The 16,655-nt window shown below is 39.2% G+C and overlaps 1 protein-coding gene across 2 annotated transcripts in view; it reads right to left on the bottom strand.

The window, feature by feature from the left end:
• Positions 1 to 16,655, bottom strand: part of CKAP5 (cytoskeleton associated protein 5) — a 41,950-nt gene that overhangs the window by 9,038 nt on the left and 16,257 nt on the right. For both annotated transcript variants that reach the window (XM_059819336.1, XM_059819335.1), the window contains exons 16-32: positions 16,275 to 16,460; positions 15,717 to 15,811; positions 14,249 to 14,306; positions 14,042 to 14,167; positions 13,560 to 13,696; positions 13,225 to 13,399; positions 12,550 to 12,663; positions 10,364 to 10,492; positions 9,526 to 9,720; positions 8,753 to 8,888; positions 7,871 to 7,959; positions 6,577 to 6,702; positions 5,721 to 5,870; positions 5,123 to 5,326; positions 3,774 to 3,909; positions 2,762 to 2,955; positions 800 to 972 (exon numbers count right to left, since the gene is read on the bottom strand). In XM_059819336.1, the coding sequence (XP_059675319.1) occupies positions 800 to 972; positions 2,762 to 2,955; positions 3,774 to 3,909; positions 5,123 to 5,326; positions 5,721 to 5,870; positions 6,577 to 6,702; positions 7,871 to 7,959; positions 8,753 to 8,888; positions 9,526 to 9,720; positions 10,364 to 10,492; positions 12,550 to 12,663; positions 13,225 to 13,399; positions 13,560 to 13,696; positions 14,042 to 14,167; positions 14,249 to 14,306; positions 15,717 to 15,811; positions 16,275 to 16,460 (2,423 nt within the window). The remainder of the gene's footprint in view (positions 1 to 799; positions 973 to 2,761; positions 2,956 to 3,773; positions 3,910 to 5,122; positions 5,327 to 5,720; positions 5,871 to 6,576; positions 6,703 to 7,870; positions 7,960 to 8,752; positions 8,889 to 9,525; positions 9,721 to 10,363; positions 10,493 to 12,549; positions 12,664 to 13,224; positions 13,400 to 13,559; positions 13,697 to 14,041; positions 14,168 to 14,248; positions 14,307 to 15,716; positions 15,812 to 16,274; positions 16,461 to 16,655) is intronic.

Below are 16,655 nucleotides of genomic sequence, written 5' to 3' on the forward strand. Positions count from 1 at the left end.
TTTTTTTAAATGATGGATAGGATGCATATGTACGCAGCAATCTTGCAAGCTCATCTGAACTGAGGACTCCCAGCGTCCCACATGACTTGTGCTGCATATTAGATTTTTCAAGGAAATGTTCTAATGCATAGCTCTCAACAGGGACTTTTATTCCAAGATAACGAGCAGGTGGCAAGGAATACAGTTTCTGAGCTTTTTGTGTCTGGTACCGTTGCCCCAGGCTCCACGATTCACACATGCTCATCCAGTTCTGTGCTGTATGTCTGCCCTAGCAAGTTAAGAACAGGTCCAATCAACACCAAGTTTAATGTAACACATAGGAAGTTCTCCCAATATTTCTAACAGCTGCTTAAGGTGGAAGTGCCACGTCTGCCTGCAGTTTGATCTATAGTCACCTCGGCAGAAACCTGTATTTTGGGTTTACTTTCTTTAAGTCAGAGACCTGTAAACAACCTAGAACTGGCCATGATAAACCTGTCACCCCCAGGAAGGGACGACTAGGATAGAAATTGAAAGATACAAGAGCCTTGCTACCAAGGAGTTAGTGGGCAGTACTTACATCCTATAAGTGCGATACATAATTCTGTCCATGGAGAAGCAGTGAAAAAAGGCACAAGACCATTTAGAAAGATTTCAAGACAGACAAGACAAAAAAAAGTTTCAGACATTTTGGTTTATATTATTTGGCCAATTTTCACAACATGCAAAGATGATGATACAAGAACTAAAAGAACATCGCCAGACATGATATTAGCACATACACTATGCAGGCTACAGACCATAATGTATCATTACATACTTGAGTTTGGAGGACATGTCCTCAGCTGGTCCCTTCCGCAGCATGCTAGCATTAGCGCTGATGTTTTGAGTACGCTGAGGTTTCTCCTCCACCTGTCTCACTGGAGCAGCAGAAGGTCTCTTGGCTGACCGTTTTATTCTTTCCTCCAGCATGCTCATGTCTTTCTCAGAAAGCTGTAACACACAACGCTTTCACTCAATTTGAGTTGTACGGATTTTAGAAAATCTTGGTCGCCTACAGGAGGTATACCACCTATTACTGCCAACTGAAATTCTCTAATACCAAGGGTAAGAACTGTCAATACTACCACCTAGCAGCAATCTAATAGGGCCACTCTGGACTGCTAGATGCTACTTCTGGAGCTAATTAACCCATATTGACTAGCTGTAATACTGAATACAGCTATTTCTAGCCCACATAATTTCCAAAAACAAGTCACCTCAAATTCAAACTATGGTACTATCATGTGTTTCTAATTGTTGCTTGTGTTGCTGCAAAAAAACCCAAACAAACAAGAAATCCCCGTCCACCTTTCTCTATCCCTATTAGGAGGCCAGGCAACGCTTTAACACTATGGACCCTGCCACAGAAGCCAGACTCCTTCTAACAGTTGACCGGTTCAATGTACTCATAATTCACCCTGAACACAAGGTAAGCCAACTGGACACTCATGCAGTGAAAAGAATCATATTTATCCGCTTACCTACAGGACCAAAGGTTACCAATAACTACATTTGAACAAAAGTAGACGTGACAATTTTGTGGGAAATGATTTGGAAACCTTCCTGAAAAGCCACGCATGTTGGGACTAGATGGACCATACTGAAGCTCAGAAAGCCATGGTTAGAAGGGGCTGAATGGTTCAGGTGCTACAGTTCTTTTCTTAACCTTGAAAATCCAAAAGCAAATGGACTGTGCAATACTGAGGAGGAGGCAGATTGCACTCTGAACAATAGTTAAAATAAGATGGGAATTTAAAATGTTAATGAAAATGCAACATTAATTCTCACGGAGATGGTTAGCAAAGAAAGTAAGAGCCACATAAAATTTCAACATTTCAGGAAGTTGGAAAGAAAAAAAAGGCAGCCTTGCTTCCCTGCTCACTGTTTTCCATAAAATATCCATCCATCCAATAGCTTGTATGCCCTATGGCATATAACACAACACAAAAAAATTTGTACAGGCATTAACGTATCTATCATATTCCAATCAGATTAAGTGCTGCTAGAAACATTACCAAGACCACAAATTCAGGGAAAAGAACAGGAAAAAATGGTCTTAACAGCTCTTGATTCATGTTAGAATTCAATATACTTAATCTGCTATGCACAGTAATCTTAGACAACACAGTGAACGAACTTTCCACTGCTGGAGACTGGAAGCTGAGTTTTGCTATCTTTAACTTTTACTGCATTTTAGATGACGTGGCTCAGCATAATTTCCAGAGAACAAAACAGCAGCAGTACAAAGCAACACCGTACAGACCTTAAGCACTGGAGTGCAGTAAGATAAAGCAAACAAACCAAACTTACCGGACTTCAACTGCAAAGCAGTTGGTGGAGGTGGGCATAAAAACCAAGAGCCCCAACAACTACCCTTTTTTGGCCAAATAAGTTAACCAAATACAATTCTAAATCACAAGTGTTACCTATACAATTGACTACAAAGCAAGTTACTTTTTATAAACAATTTAATTCCCATGAAAGTCAGTGTTTTGCCCATTTCTTCCCATTTAGTTTTTCCATTCATAAACACCCAGGTTATATATCCCACAATCAGGAATTAACCAACTAACTTTTACATGATCTACAATGTAGCAAGTTATCTTCAACATTACGAAATACTCTTGACACCAACAGCAAGATGTACCACAACCAGCCACAAGCAAAACAGTGCTAAACCCCTATAAAAGTGTAAGGATTAAAAAAAAAACCAACAAAACTTATTTCCAGTTACACTCACATTTCCAATCAGCTTGAACACTTGGTCACCATGAACATTGTAGACAGTCACAATGGTGTTCAGTGCAGCATTGCGCACAGTGTTGTCCCTATCACCAATATGCGTTGCCATTTCTTTCAAGGCTTTCCCTGGAGTTGGCTGGCATACATTCATGCCATACGATTCAACCAGACATCCAAGCTCTTCCAGGCATTCTAAAGGAAAAAAATGACAAGGGCACATTCAAGTTTAAAGTTGCTGGGAAGAGAGCCCTCCCAGTTTCTGTGTTGCTTGCACAACTTGAACATTCACTGTAGAGAAGTGTCAATCACAATGCTGATGATAGATGTACTCCAGGTGATTTATCGGACGAATAGTAAACTAAAGGTTCAGACTACTTCACACATATAGCATCTAAAAGCTGTCAGTCATCCCTATACCCTTCAAGTATTTCCTGTTACCATGCATGAGCAATGTTACAATTAACTTCACATCTAGGTAGTTTAGACAGTTGTAAGCTTGCAATGCTGTATTATGTATGTAATTTAACTTTCTGGTTATATCAGGATAAGCTATTTTCAAGGTTGCTAGGGAGCTGTTTCAACTACAAACACTATACCACAAATAATTTCTATAATAAAGTTGAGACAGATGTACACCGTAGAGACATTTCTTTCCAAAGTCTTGATCAGATTAACTGATTCCCTTAGTCACTTGGACAATAGTATTGTCACTGTTCTCCCCAGTACTGTCTCACTAAGACAACAAGCCTACTCAAGGGAGACTCATAACCTTAATGCTAATAGCAATTTAACAGATTGCTCGTCTTTGGAAGGTAAAAAGACACCAAAAATAAAAAGCAAGATGATACTACTTTAAAAATCCAATCCTTTAAACACTTACAAGCACTTGCCTAAAATGCTATACATAGGCAAATCTCGCATTCCACCAAATGTTATTACGCTGGGTTTTTCAAGATGCAAACCAAAGCAATTTCAATGTCAATTGCCCAGTTCATGATGCCATTTCCCACCTGCACGCTGTTTTGAGTTTTTGGATTTTGTCCCCTCCATGATGAAAGTGAACATCTTGCTGGCTGGATAGATGAGACACATCCTGTTCAGAATGGCACGTACATCCTTGCGGATGACGTCTTTCGGTTCTCCTACCTAGGGGAAAAGTCAAAAAAAGAGGGGAAGAAATACAGACTATTTTAAACAGTCTCATGATACTGTCGATTAGTCTAAATAATGTTAGGAAAGACAGAATTATTCTCAACGCAAAAATTCTTTTTGGTAAATGGCTTTAAAAGGCAAATATGCAATATAGAATCATTGAATCATTTTGCTTGGAAAAGACCCTTACGATCATTGAATCCAACTGCTAACCTAACACTGCCAAGTCCACCACTAAACCATGTCCCTAAGCACCACATCTACATGTCTTTTAAATACCTCCAGGGATGGGGACTCAATGCCTTCCCTGGGCAGCCTGTTCCAATGCTAGACAACCCTTTCAGTGAGGAAAATTTTCCTAATATCCAGCCTGAACCTCCCCTGATGCAACTTGAGGCCATTTCCTCTCATTCTATCGCTAGTTACATCGGAGAAGAGACCAGCACCCACCTCACCACAACCCCCTTTCAGGTAGTTGTAGAGAGCGATGAGGTCTCCCCTCAGCCTCCTCTTCTCCAGACTGAACAACCCCAGTTCCCTCAGCCGCTCCTCATCAGACGTGTGCTCCAGACCCCTCACCAGCTTCGTCGCCCTTCTCTGGACACGCTCCAGTACCTCAATGTTCTTCTTGTAGTGAGGGGCCCAAAACTGAACACAGGATTCGAGGTGCGGCCTCACCAGCGCCGAGTACAGGGGCACGATCACCTCCCTGCTCCTGCTGGCCACACTATTTCTGATACTACTTCTGCTGTTGGCCTTCTTGGCCACCTGGGCATAGATATTCAGCCGGCTGTCAATCAACACCCCCAGGTCCTTTTCTGCCAGGCAGCTCTCCAGCTACTCGTCCCCAAGCCTGTAGTGTTGCATGGGGTTGTTGTGGCCAAAGTGCAGGACCCGGCACTTGGCCTTGTTGAACCGCATACAATTGGCCTCGACCCACGCCTGTCCAGATCCCTCTGCAGAGCCTTCCGACCCTCCAGCAGATCAACACTCCCACCCAACTTGGTGTCATCTGCAAACTTACTGAGCGTGTACTCGATCCCCTCATCCAGATCACTGATAAAGATATTAAACAGAACTAGCCCCAAAACCAAGCCCTGGGGAACACCACTTGTGACTGGCCACCAACTGGATTTAACGCCATTCACAATAATCCTGCTATATTCCTCATGAAAAATAAAGTTAGTTTCTGTACAATGAACCATACCTTTAGGATAAGATATGGGATGAAAGAGGATGCTTCATTTTCAGTAAGGTGATACTCTTCTTGACTCAGCAAATTGAAAAGCAATTTAAGGTATTCAAGTGCTTTCATCAAAACACTGGTGTTGGTATCAAAGAACCGCAGGGTAAGCCATTTTAAGATCAGATCCAGGCAGCTGATGACGCCTTCTTTTTCACTCTCCAAGTGCTTGAAGGGAAAAAGAAAAAAAGAAAGGAGGTTGTGCAAAATGAGACACACTGTTCAAGAACAGAGAATAAAGAAAAGCTATGCCTGAGATAAGATGGTCTACATTTATTGGGTGATTCCTAGAATCACAAGTACTTACTTTTAACTTATACAGCTTTCTGAAATTCTAAGAGAAGTCTCCAGTGAGGAAATTTTGCCTTCTCCAAAGAAACAGTATTAATACCAACTTCTTCATTCCTCTCAAAATTACTTCTATATATGCTAAGGTTTCAACTTGACAGAAAAACGACCCCTGGCTCCTCAGAGAATTCCCATTTGATTTTAATTCAAGCAGAATCTTTCATAGCAGAGAATAATTCTATACAACGTCATCTACACCACAGATCCAACTCACCTCAATCATAACAGCCAGAGCTTTGTTGTGGTGCTGAAAGTCTGCATGAAACATCTCATCCTGTAGCCATTTTGCTACACAAGTAGACATCTGAGTTTTTAGCTGTTCAATATATTCATCACGAGGAGTAGTGAAATTCCACTTTAACACCTGTAAAAGGCAGAATTTAGAACTCAAAGCAAGCATTACCTTTTCTTTCCGAAAGAATCTGCAAATTGCATCCCTTTGAAAACAGATTCTAAAGCAGAATTAAAAGTCTTCACATTATCAACAAGTAACGTGAAAAATTCAGTGGTGTTCACTGACCTTTGAGAAAATTTTTCATGTAAGCCATGTGGAGTGGTTATCTTTAGGCCATTATCTTAAATATTATCATTTAATTAAAATGGTTGTTTTTAGACTATAGATAGGCCTATTTACTAGCAAGTTACAAATAACATGCTTGTTTTAAGTAACAGAATTTCCCTACAAAAGACAAGCTTGGTAAGTGGGGCTGTTCAAAATAAGTGTATTAAAGCATTTACAATGTTTCCTAAAACTCTGAAATTAGTCAACTGTTTTCAGGTAAAAACTTGATACTTCACAACTGAAGACCATCCCTTGGAAGTTGTAAAAAGGCCTTTGGCTTTTATAAGAGTGTGTAAGTGCACAAAATTTGGAAATCAGAAGAGAAACACCACAGTAAACCAGATATTGGCCTGTGAAAGTCAACTGAAGAACAAGATAATCAATCCAAGGGATGGACAGAGACTAGCGCTTTTATGCCACAGCATGTTTAATTCTAAATTAAAACCCAAAAGAATGCATTGAAATTACATTCCTTCAAAACTTGTGAATACACTCAGATTTTTCTCACCTTCAGACCTTTCTCATCTTTCATCCTCTGTTCTTTCCCATTTGGGACTATGATAAAAATAGGACCTGATTTATCATCATCTTCCTTCAAATTAGGCTTGCTTAGCACTTTCTTCCCCTGTACACCCTGAAAAAAAGCAAGGTATTAACAGGCAATACAAGACATATATATGCCTCAGTCCCAGCGACTGCAAGCATTAGATACCAGCCAACCTCATGCTGCCTATGTGTACAAAAGCCAGAGAGAAGCTGGAAGAATAATGTTGATTAGAATTTTAAAAGTATGTGCTCTGCTGCTGTGGAAGCAATACCCATGACAGTGTGCACAGTAGTACCCTGTGAAATATGACACTCAAGCAGTGCACTGGTCACCCACACACATCCCTAAAACCCAACATGGTACCTGTTTCATAGATTTGCTCTTTGTCAGACTGGTAGTGCCTTTGCTGAGGCTTGTATTAGCTTTGGACAGGCTGGTATTGCCCTTGGACATACTGCTATTAACATCTGACTGCTGTAAATAAGCCACAGAAAAGGCTTTGTTGTTAGACAACTATTTACTCTCAGGAGTTACCATTCCAAACCTTTTAACGCATTCACAGCAAAGGCATTAAACTCCAGCGTGAGAGTTTTGACCGAAGAATACATCAACTTAGGTAAATCTACAACATCCTTCAAGATTTGTTCCGTTCATTCCTGCCACAAATCTGGATCTACATCAAAGGTTCTCGTTACAGCACTACTTTAGACAATGGAGGCAACAGGACTGTAGAACAATCTGGAGTTTTTAGTTATACACATAGAACAAGCTTTAAAGTTAATAGCAAAAAAATTACCGTATCACAAAACAAGAGAAAAACCTAACCACAAATTCAGATGAGATTATTATTATGCATTTAAGCATCTTCCTTCCCTTTTTGCAAGTGTGATTGAGAACGTCTTTTGATACATAGGTTCAAAGTTACTGTTCAAAGTATAACATTGGAACTGCAATGGTGAAAATGAATTCTCAACAACACAAAATCAAGGAGGCCAAGATTTAGAACATAGTCTGAGCTGCTCACAAGACTGCATTTTTGACAACAGAGACTTATAAGAATTAAATATGTAATGACAAAAGTAGTGATTAAGTAAGCAATATGGGAACACTTGTCATTTCAGAACTCAGACAAGCATAAAGATTCTCAGTAAAAGCAGTCCCTAGCAAGGGCTATACTCTTCTACCTATAATACATTAACAAACTACAGCTATTAACTTCATAGAACTGATTTTATATAAAATAAAATCAACATACCTTAACTTTAGAGGAGGCTCCTCCTGATTTGGCTTTCTTGGGATCAGGCTTAGATTCCATGGTATTGGACCCCGAATCTTCAGCAAGTGCTGGAGAAACAATAAACCATTTCAAACTACCAAGAAGCCCATTTTAGGTCAGCACGGTTTTCCATTCTTAGGACAGAAGAAAAACTGTTCATGGATACAATACGCTTACCACACAGAGGTCTGAGGACTTTAGACCCATAAAAGAATTTCCTTAAATTCCATGTTAGCATACAAAGTTTTCATAATTAAGATCATAATATGTTAGCAAATTTGTTATTATCAAAACAATTTCAAAATGCATGCGCACACACTGTCCAGGCTAATGTCTAGAGCTGTAGCTGCACCCAGTTCAAGCAGACAAGCCAGCCCCAGCAGAGAAATAAGGCAGGACTGCTTCTTCAAGTCACTTGCCCCCTAATCCTGTTACCCTCTCTTCTGCATCAGCACAAGCATTCTTGTAGCCCCACAATAAACTATACTCAGGAAACAGTCCAGATAAAAATTAATGTGAAAACATTTAAAACCAGTCATGTTAAAATCAGATTAGTATTGCCAAAAAAACCCCCCAAACCCTCTAGTTCATGGGGATTAAATTCAATATCAAGTAGATGTTTTCAAAGAGCAGCTGACAGATGGTTGTGTGGAAAGGAAAAACCCTCCTACGTTGGAAGTTGACTCAACTGCAAGTAAGACCAGAACTGCAGACAGAACTTACTAGATTACACAGCTATTTGTAACCCTAACTATGCTGAATTCCTCTCCTCGTGCTAAGTATGTTTATTCCTCTGGCATGTCAAGAAGCTTCAAAAACCACCCTTTTCTCAGTCATTTCCCAGAACGTAAGAGAGGTTACCTGATGCAGGTTGGAATTTGGCTGGAGCTGCTCCCCCTACCACTCTGGAAGATGATTTAGCAGGAGGAGCTGGTTTGGCTGGCATGTTGGCTTTGGCTTTCTCAAGCATGGCCAATACCTGGTCTTTGGAAGTTGGCTAGAGAACAGAAGGAGGAAAAAACAAGTGATAAATTTAGAAAGATTAGTGATACTGATTACTAATACATGCCACAGACAAGGAAAATGACAGTAGTTTGAAACAAGCTATTTTCTGTTAGGCATCTTCCAGGATGCTTATCTTAAAAACATCAATATTTTCAGATATTTCTGTTCTGAGATAAAACACCTTTCCATTAAGTTTCTTCTGCAAGACCTACGGGAAACACGTCAACCAGCAGTCTGTTCTAGGTGAGGTTAATGGAGTGCCCTAACAGTGATTCAACACTCAAGGGTCCATAAGAAAATTGCTAGAGGCCAACTTAAAGCATGTGTTCAAAGGCATACAGTTGGACAGTAACTGGCATGGAAGCTATCTGCAGGTAGATCTTTTCAGAAGAAAAGCAGAGTGAATAAATGTCAAGCTCCTGAAGTGATAAACCTGTGATGGCAGTAGTCTTTCTGAAGCAGAGAAAGCTCTAACTCACAGCCTCCTGATACTATTTTCAGCCCCCCTGAAAATATTCAATGCAGACAAGCATACATGACTCAAGACAGCATATCATGAGATTGTGAATGTGACTTGTTAATATCCACTCGTTCAAGGTCACGTTATCTAATCTTAGTGACAGAAATACCTTCAGCTTGCTGGTGGCTTTTGCCATCTTCTCAAAGCCAAGATGCATCATAAAGAATGGCAGGGCATCCTGCGCCTTTTTACGCACATCCCCATTTCGATCTTCAAGGCAGGAGTACAGGTGAGGCACACACAAGAGTAGGTCAGAAGGAACAGAACGGAGGGTAGGCAACTTCTCAGCCAACCAACCGAGAAGCTGAAAGAAAGTTTTAAAATAAACGTTTCTGAAGAAGCACTCACAGTGCTCTGTCAGGCCACAAGAGCCTGAATAGTAGTCCTTCACATACCTCTATGTAAGTGGAAAAAACCCACCCCAACCTTTGTTCAGACAAATATTCTTAACCAACATCAACTTTCATGTCAGCAATTAAAAAAATTTAGAAATTAAGTACAGTATGTTAATACGCAGCTATCTTAAAACTTGGGGCCTGGTCTCTTAAGGCTGCACGAGCTGTTTCTTCCTTTTGAAAGTCACATCAGAATTTCAGCTGCACTTTATCAGCCTCAAACATATTAATGCCTCTACTTCAGTTCTGGTCTTCATCACTGTGTGGTTAATTTGAGGGAAAACACGCTAGCTCTTAAAATGCTGATCAAAACAGAAAAGTTTCATTTCAGAGGCACTGAAATCTGAATGACAGCTATCATGCAGAATAAAAGCTCGTTATTAGCCTTTTGAGGTTTAACAATTTTATGTCGGTATGAAGACACAGCTACTTGTTTACTCATGTAACGGTCACATTGTGTCATTTCAGTCTGCATAGATAAACATAGTCCATAGCAAGTAAGGTTATTTTGATTAGACACACATAAGGAGAATTTACTTAGCAGAAGCCTACCTCTTGTCTTAGGAAAGGATTTTCCTTTTTGAGCTCCTCGGACAGGTCTTCCCCTTCCAACCACTCTTTCATGCCAGTTTGTTCAGCCCAGGCATTCACAGTTGCTAGTGCAGCAGCACGAACGTTGTTCTGTAGTAAGAACAAAATTTAAGAAAAATAATCCTAAAGAAGGGTCAGAAGATTACAACAGAAGAGGCAATAGATTCATCCTTCCCGTGAAAGGCAGAAGCTTCTACATCACAGGCTTTGAAATCTCTATTTTTGTTCACTGCTTGAGTAGTCTAAGATTCAGATTAAATTTAGTTTTAGTGGTGGTATCAGCTGCAAAAATCACCGAATCAGACACTATACTTATTTTTTAAAGATGGCAGTAGATAAGTTTATTAAAGAGGGGCAAAGAGTATCTTTAAAAGCACTTTGTACCTGCTACCATTCATTGATGAGAATTTTGGGAGTCTCCTAACTCTCAAACAAGCTAAAGAATAAGGTTAGTGATTTATGTAATGCTTAAAATAGACTTAGCACATTCATAAATCAAGGCAAGTGGGTTATGGAGCCTGTTATTAGGGCACTCTTATTTAGGACACACATGAGCAAAAGTCAAGTCAGGAACAGGGGAGCCCTCTAACTCCTACCAATTTCCATCTTTAGTGGTTTGTTTTTTTTTCCAAGCAGAATTTAGAACAGCAGCCTTTTTTGAAGCACCTATGTGAAGTTACAAGAAGTCAGATGGAATACTTAACAACCATGGGTCTTCAAACATTATCGGTATAGACATGACTCCATATATATGACTTTCTCCTGTAGGCTGAATTTCTGAGGCAAGCTGATAATGTAACAGACTCCTTTAGCTTTAGTATGAATCAATTTTAAATGCAAAGGTAACATCCCGGAGTGTATCTTAAACAAGAAGTGAGCATCCTTGCAAATAACTTGTCCCATCTTTACTCTCATTGAAGAAAAGAAACAAATCACGTGCTGCAGGTAAATAGATGCTCATCAGCCTCTCTGACAAGGCCTTCGTTCCCATCACCCAAGCTTAATTTATCTTCACTCATGCTACAAGCTGTTGATTTTCCTCAATTATTCAGTGGGTTCACTATCAACATTTCGAAGTAGGGCCTGGAAAGAATGCTCCTCATCTTCAAAAACTCTAGCAATTGGATAAACTGGGTAAATCTCTCAGTACATCAAAAAAGTTACTACTGTAACAATGTTTGAATGAGTATACAATCCTCTGTCAGCATTACAGTGCTTACAAGTAACACCAGTATTATGCATTTTAGTAACAGTACAAGTTAATCAGAGTTGGTCTTATCCTTAAACCATGTACTTGGAACTGAAGGGAGCTTGTTGTTTCCTCAAGATAATTGGTGAATAAAAGAAGAATTCAACTTAATCATGTAAAATATCAGTTCTTTAAAGGACTCATAATGAGAAAACAACTTGAACTGAGAGTTTTTATCTAGCCCTAGGAACAGTCCTCATCCTTCCACTGCTTGGGACAGGTAGATCCAGTTTCTGCTCTTTTTTCTACTCACATTCAGAGTAGACACATCTGAAGTATGCCACCTCTGATAACTGCCTGTGACTGCTGGCACAAGACACTGGCATCTTACCAAGCCTCCTTCCCCCATTGCTTCAAGCAGCTCTTTCCCATGGTCCTAGCTTTGATTTTGACATAGCATCCTGACAAGCTCGACACTGACATTACACAAGCTTCAGTGTCAGTTGTGAGCGTCCTCTTTCTACCTACGGTTCAAAGGTCTCCTACACAGTGACACAAAGACAACAATGTACACTGCAATCCACAGATACACTAAAAGAACTAAAGTTCTACAATCAATTCCACCAAGCAAACCTGATTAGCATCTGATGTAGTGCATTTTCAGCATTAGAAGTATACATACAGTCACGACATTTCATTTAAAAGCTGAATTATGAAACTGACTGGGTTTATTTACAAGTAGGATAATACATCTCAGGCAGAAGATATATTCAGGCACACATTCATACTTTGATAACGTTGTCATTTAGACAAGAACCTTTCAACAAAATTCGTAAGCTTCCAAAAGAAGTTTTAATTACCATCCACCTCTCAAAAGCAAGTCAAACAGCAACAGTTATTCTCAGGCGTAGCTCAGATAGTGAGCGGCAAAAAGGAAAGATCTTGATGAGTGACCTACCTTACTGTCTCCCAGGACTGTAATGACAGGAATGCCCAAATTTTTCACATGCTGTTTGATGTTGGGGCCCATTGCTGTTGCTAGCTGCTGAAGAATGCTCAGCGTTTGTTGCACCTGCACACAAACAAGAAGGCTTTGAATAAAAGACTGTTACAACCATGTGCGCAAAACCCCACGTCATACAGGGAAAAGTAACACTGCTGTACACCTAGGCTTTTACTTAAGAATGCCTGCTCAATGATATCTATTCTAGACTTCAAATTCATCACACAGAGAGATAAAAATTATTTCTACATTCTGAGTAAATTAAAGTTCAACTAAAACCATTTGCAAACAAGGGACACTACACTTTGTCACAAGCGGAGCAAATTATTCAAATTGCATTTTTGGGTTTGGGGTATTTTTTGGATTTTTTAAAGATTTGCTTATATTACACTCAGAATAAAGGTATATTTTTCCCTTTTTTGAAGGTTTTTAATACAAAGCAAAACCAAAGCCAAATATTTACAAAAAATAGGCAAATATGTGACCTAGAAATACACAGTTCACTGTTTTCAAACTGTTGATTTCATGACATTGTAACAGACTGAGTAATACGCAAGGTTCAAAAATCATAAATAGTTTGTCTTAAGTTCTAAGCTGGAAACAGTTGAAACAGGATTTTGAATAACATACCAAGATTTTATTGGAGTCATTGAGACGACTCTTCAAAGCAATTGGAAGTTCTCCTATGTTTGGCTGTATGAACTTAGCATCATTGATTATGCTTGTCACTTCATCTAGACCTTCCTTTCTGATCTTCCAGTTCTTGTCGCCAATCTTAGACACTAGTTCAGCTGTGATCTTATCACTGTAAGAGGAAAAAAGGTAAAAAGCCCATGCTCTTAGTTATATGTCTTTCAGTATTTGAGTGCTTTAACACCACAGACTTCTGCTTAGAAACTGTTTATATACACGAAGTTTTGAATTGCAGTGGAAGTATGTCTTCAGGTTGTAGAATCCAAACCTACCCAATATCTGTTCTTGGCAAGAGATCTACAACATCATTCGCAACATCCTCCTGCTCCTCTTCCTCACCATCATCCCCACCTCCTCCACTGTGCCTGGAAATGCCACGGGTTGGGGCTGGTGCTGTCTGCCCTTGCATCTGCAAGCAACACAAAAATCAGAAACAGCTATTTTACAGTTTTTCATTTGACATTAAAAATAAAAACACTTCCATTATATGAATGCACTGTCTCAGGGTGATAGAATTCTGAAATGTTATGCTATTCAAACAAAACCAGAAACTTTTAGAAGCTCGTCATGAAAGAAGTGACTATTGACATAGCTAGACATAATGAGTTTGCAGCTGCTTTGGTGAGCTGTCTTAAAAAAAAGTGGTTCACTTACAAAAACACAGGTTAGACAGCAATATTACTACAGATTTGAGCTCCTGAAGTTTCCAAGTAGTTTTAATGATACTTGGTAGTAAGAGAGCTACACTGCATACCTTTTCAAATTCTGCATCTATCTGGGAGAGAAGGGCTGGCTTCTCATCCTCAAAGAACATTCGCAAAGGAGGTCCCACATAAAGATACATGACTCCCAGCAACGTAATGGCAGAAGTCCTTACAGCCTGCCAGAAAGAGGATAAAAACACTCAGTCTTCAAATTAAGGTTGATAATAATTCAGGATTAAAATTCTAAATTTACTCACTGGATTAGTTGCAGCAAGAGCCGTCTTCACGTTACTGATGAAAGCTTTGACATTCAGTCTGTGGGAAAATGGTAATACCCATAAGTAAAATGCAACACAGGAAGCACTAACAAGAAACAAAATCATCACAACGTGCTAAAGAAAAAAAAATGCACTGAGAACAGTTTCATACAACTAACTTACAAGCAGAAAATATTTGCACTTAAATAATATCACAGGTACAGTGTGGATGGTAGCTATTTAAGTAACTACTGACAGAAATCAGTTTGGGGAATAGCTTACTATGAAAGTCACTACAGTAAACATAAGATAATTTATATCAAAGACTGCTATTATTACAGCTGGAAAGTTTCTTAAACGGTATCACCCACACGATTGCTAGGACTGGAATCCTGAGGGATGAGTCTAGAATCATTTTAAGCACCTGAAAACACAGCTACATAATAAAGGTGAGGGTTTGTTGGTTTTTTTTTTTTTGTTAGTCCGTCTCAGGATCTTCCAGGAAAAGGCACAAATTTCAAAAAGAAATTTCCAAAAGAAAGGAAGGTTTAGATTACTGAATCTTCTATACCAATACTGAATTCATTAGAAGAGAAAACAGGCAATCACAGAAGCTTTGTGTAGCCTCAAACACTGCTGTTCTAGTATCATATCTACACATAGATTACCCTGCTGGAAATACATACTTTTTGAGGAATTTACTGAAGAGAGTTTATTTTCCAGACTTAATCAATGTTACTATCTGTTTAATAGCTGCAAAACAACTTGGGCAGGCATAGTAACTGCACACGTAGATAAATAAATATTTTAAGTCTTCACTGCTTAGAAATTTTGTTCTCAGGAATAAACTGTATTACATATGCTTAACCACATTCAGTTAAGAGACTGGTGATTAAAAATTAAGTAATGCTATCCCTGGTTCTGATGGAGAATCCATTTCTTACCCTCACAGTGACAGATGCAATAACGGCTATTTTGTTGGCTAAAGCTTCATCCTGTTTTCAGCCTCAAAATCTCTCCCAAGGAGAGCAATAAGCATGCTGGTAGGGAGTCTGCTGTAGGCTGTCAGGTTTTGGTTTTTTAAACTATAAAATATAGTGATCCACCTGGGTGCAGGTGTATCCAAGTAGAACAGGAACAACAGATATGCAATACCACAGCTCCTTGCCCAGCCCTACAGTATATAAAGTTTAAGAAAAATGCTCTTCACAGAAGGCTGAGTGATGAATAAAGCATCTAGTAGTGTAACAGTATCCTATCCTATTAGTAATGACAGATACTTTCATTTACATGTTTAGAGCTAGAAGAGCACCTGACAGAGCTAGCATTAGAGTTTAAGGGGCAAGAGTTCAGATGCACTTGCAGCCTCCTTCTTCAGACCAATCTGATAGAGAAGAACAGATTCTTAGTCCTAGATCAGAAACATTTTCATTCAAGTTTCTCTTAGGAATTTACTTAAGAGACGTACCCAGAAAAGCCAAACTCTTTAATTGCATTTGAAAGCCAATTCAAAGTTTCTGACTGGTTTTTAGGATTCTTCTGAGAGAAAGCCATAGCCACAACCTGGAACAGAGGAGAGTTAAGTGTAAATTTTCACTGGCAAACCAGGTGACAAAGCACTGTAATAAAGGAGTGAAGACACCTGCAAAAAACACAGGGCACTGCAAGTAAACAGAAACAGCCGGGGTAACATACGAGGAAAAACTTGTTGTGTCACTAGAGCAGAATATGATTGCAACTGAAGTAAACCAGAAGTTCCTGAAGTATTTAAAGGCAGCCAGAGATGCTTTTATTATTGTTATGTACCTGCTTTCGCAGTATTTCAGCAAAATACTGATTTACTACTCGTTATTTCCTCTTTTGGAGGAACTTGTATTTAACTTCTGCCTTAGGAGGTATCTTGAGAGCAAACAAATCACTTTCAGAAAAAAATCAAAGATTCGGGATTTACTCCTCAGACTGAAAGAACACCCACATAATATTTCTGATTTTATTTACTGGAAGAATACCATTGCTGCTCACTCACCTGCTCAGCAGTCCATGGCAACTGACAGGCCTCTGCAATTGCTGTCATGGCTTCTTTTGCATTACTCCCACATTTCACATCACCAACCTTGTCTACAAGACCATCCAGCACAACCTGAGCTGAAGTTTTGGAGAAGTTTCCTTTCTGTGCAATCAGTGCAACTATATGCAGTTTCATCTGCATCACCTGGAACATCCATAACAGCAAGGAAGTTACTCATGTCTTCATGTATTTTAGACCAAATTTTTCATTTTATATATTTACAGATATATAAAAAATTAAAATACATGTGTTTGTGGGTAAAACACAAATGTATGTATACATTTGAATATATAGGTGTTGATGTTCACACAATGTTTGTATACATAAATACACATTTTA

This window comes from Gavia stellata, chromosome 7, assembly GCF_030936135.1.
Source record: "Gavia stellata isolate bGavSte3 chromosome 7, bGavSte3.hap2, whole genome shotgun sequence".
Lineage (NCBI taxonomy): Eukaryota > Metazoa > Chordata > Aves > Gaviiformes > Gaviidae > Gavia > Gavia stellata.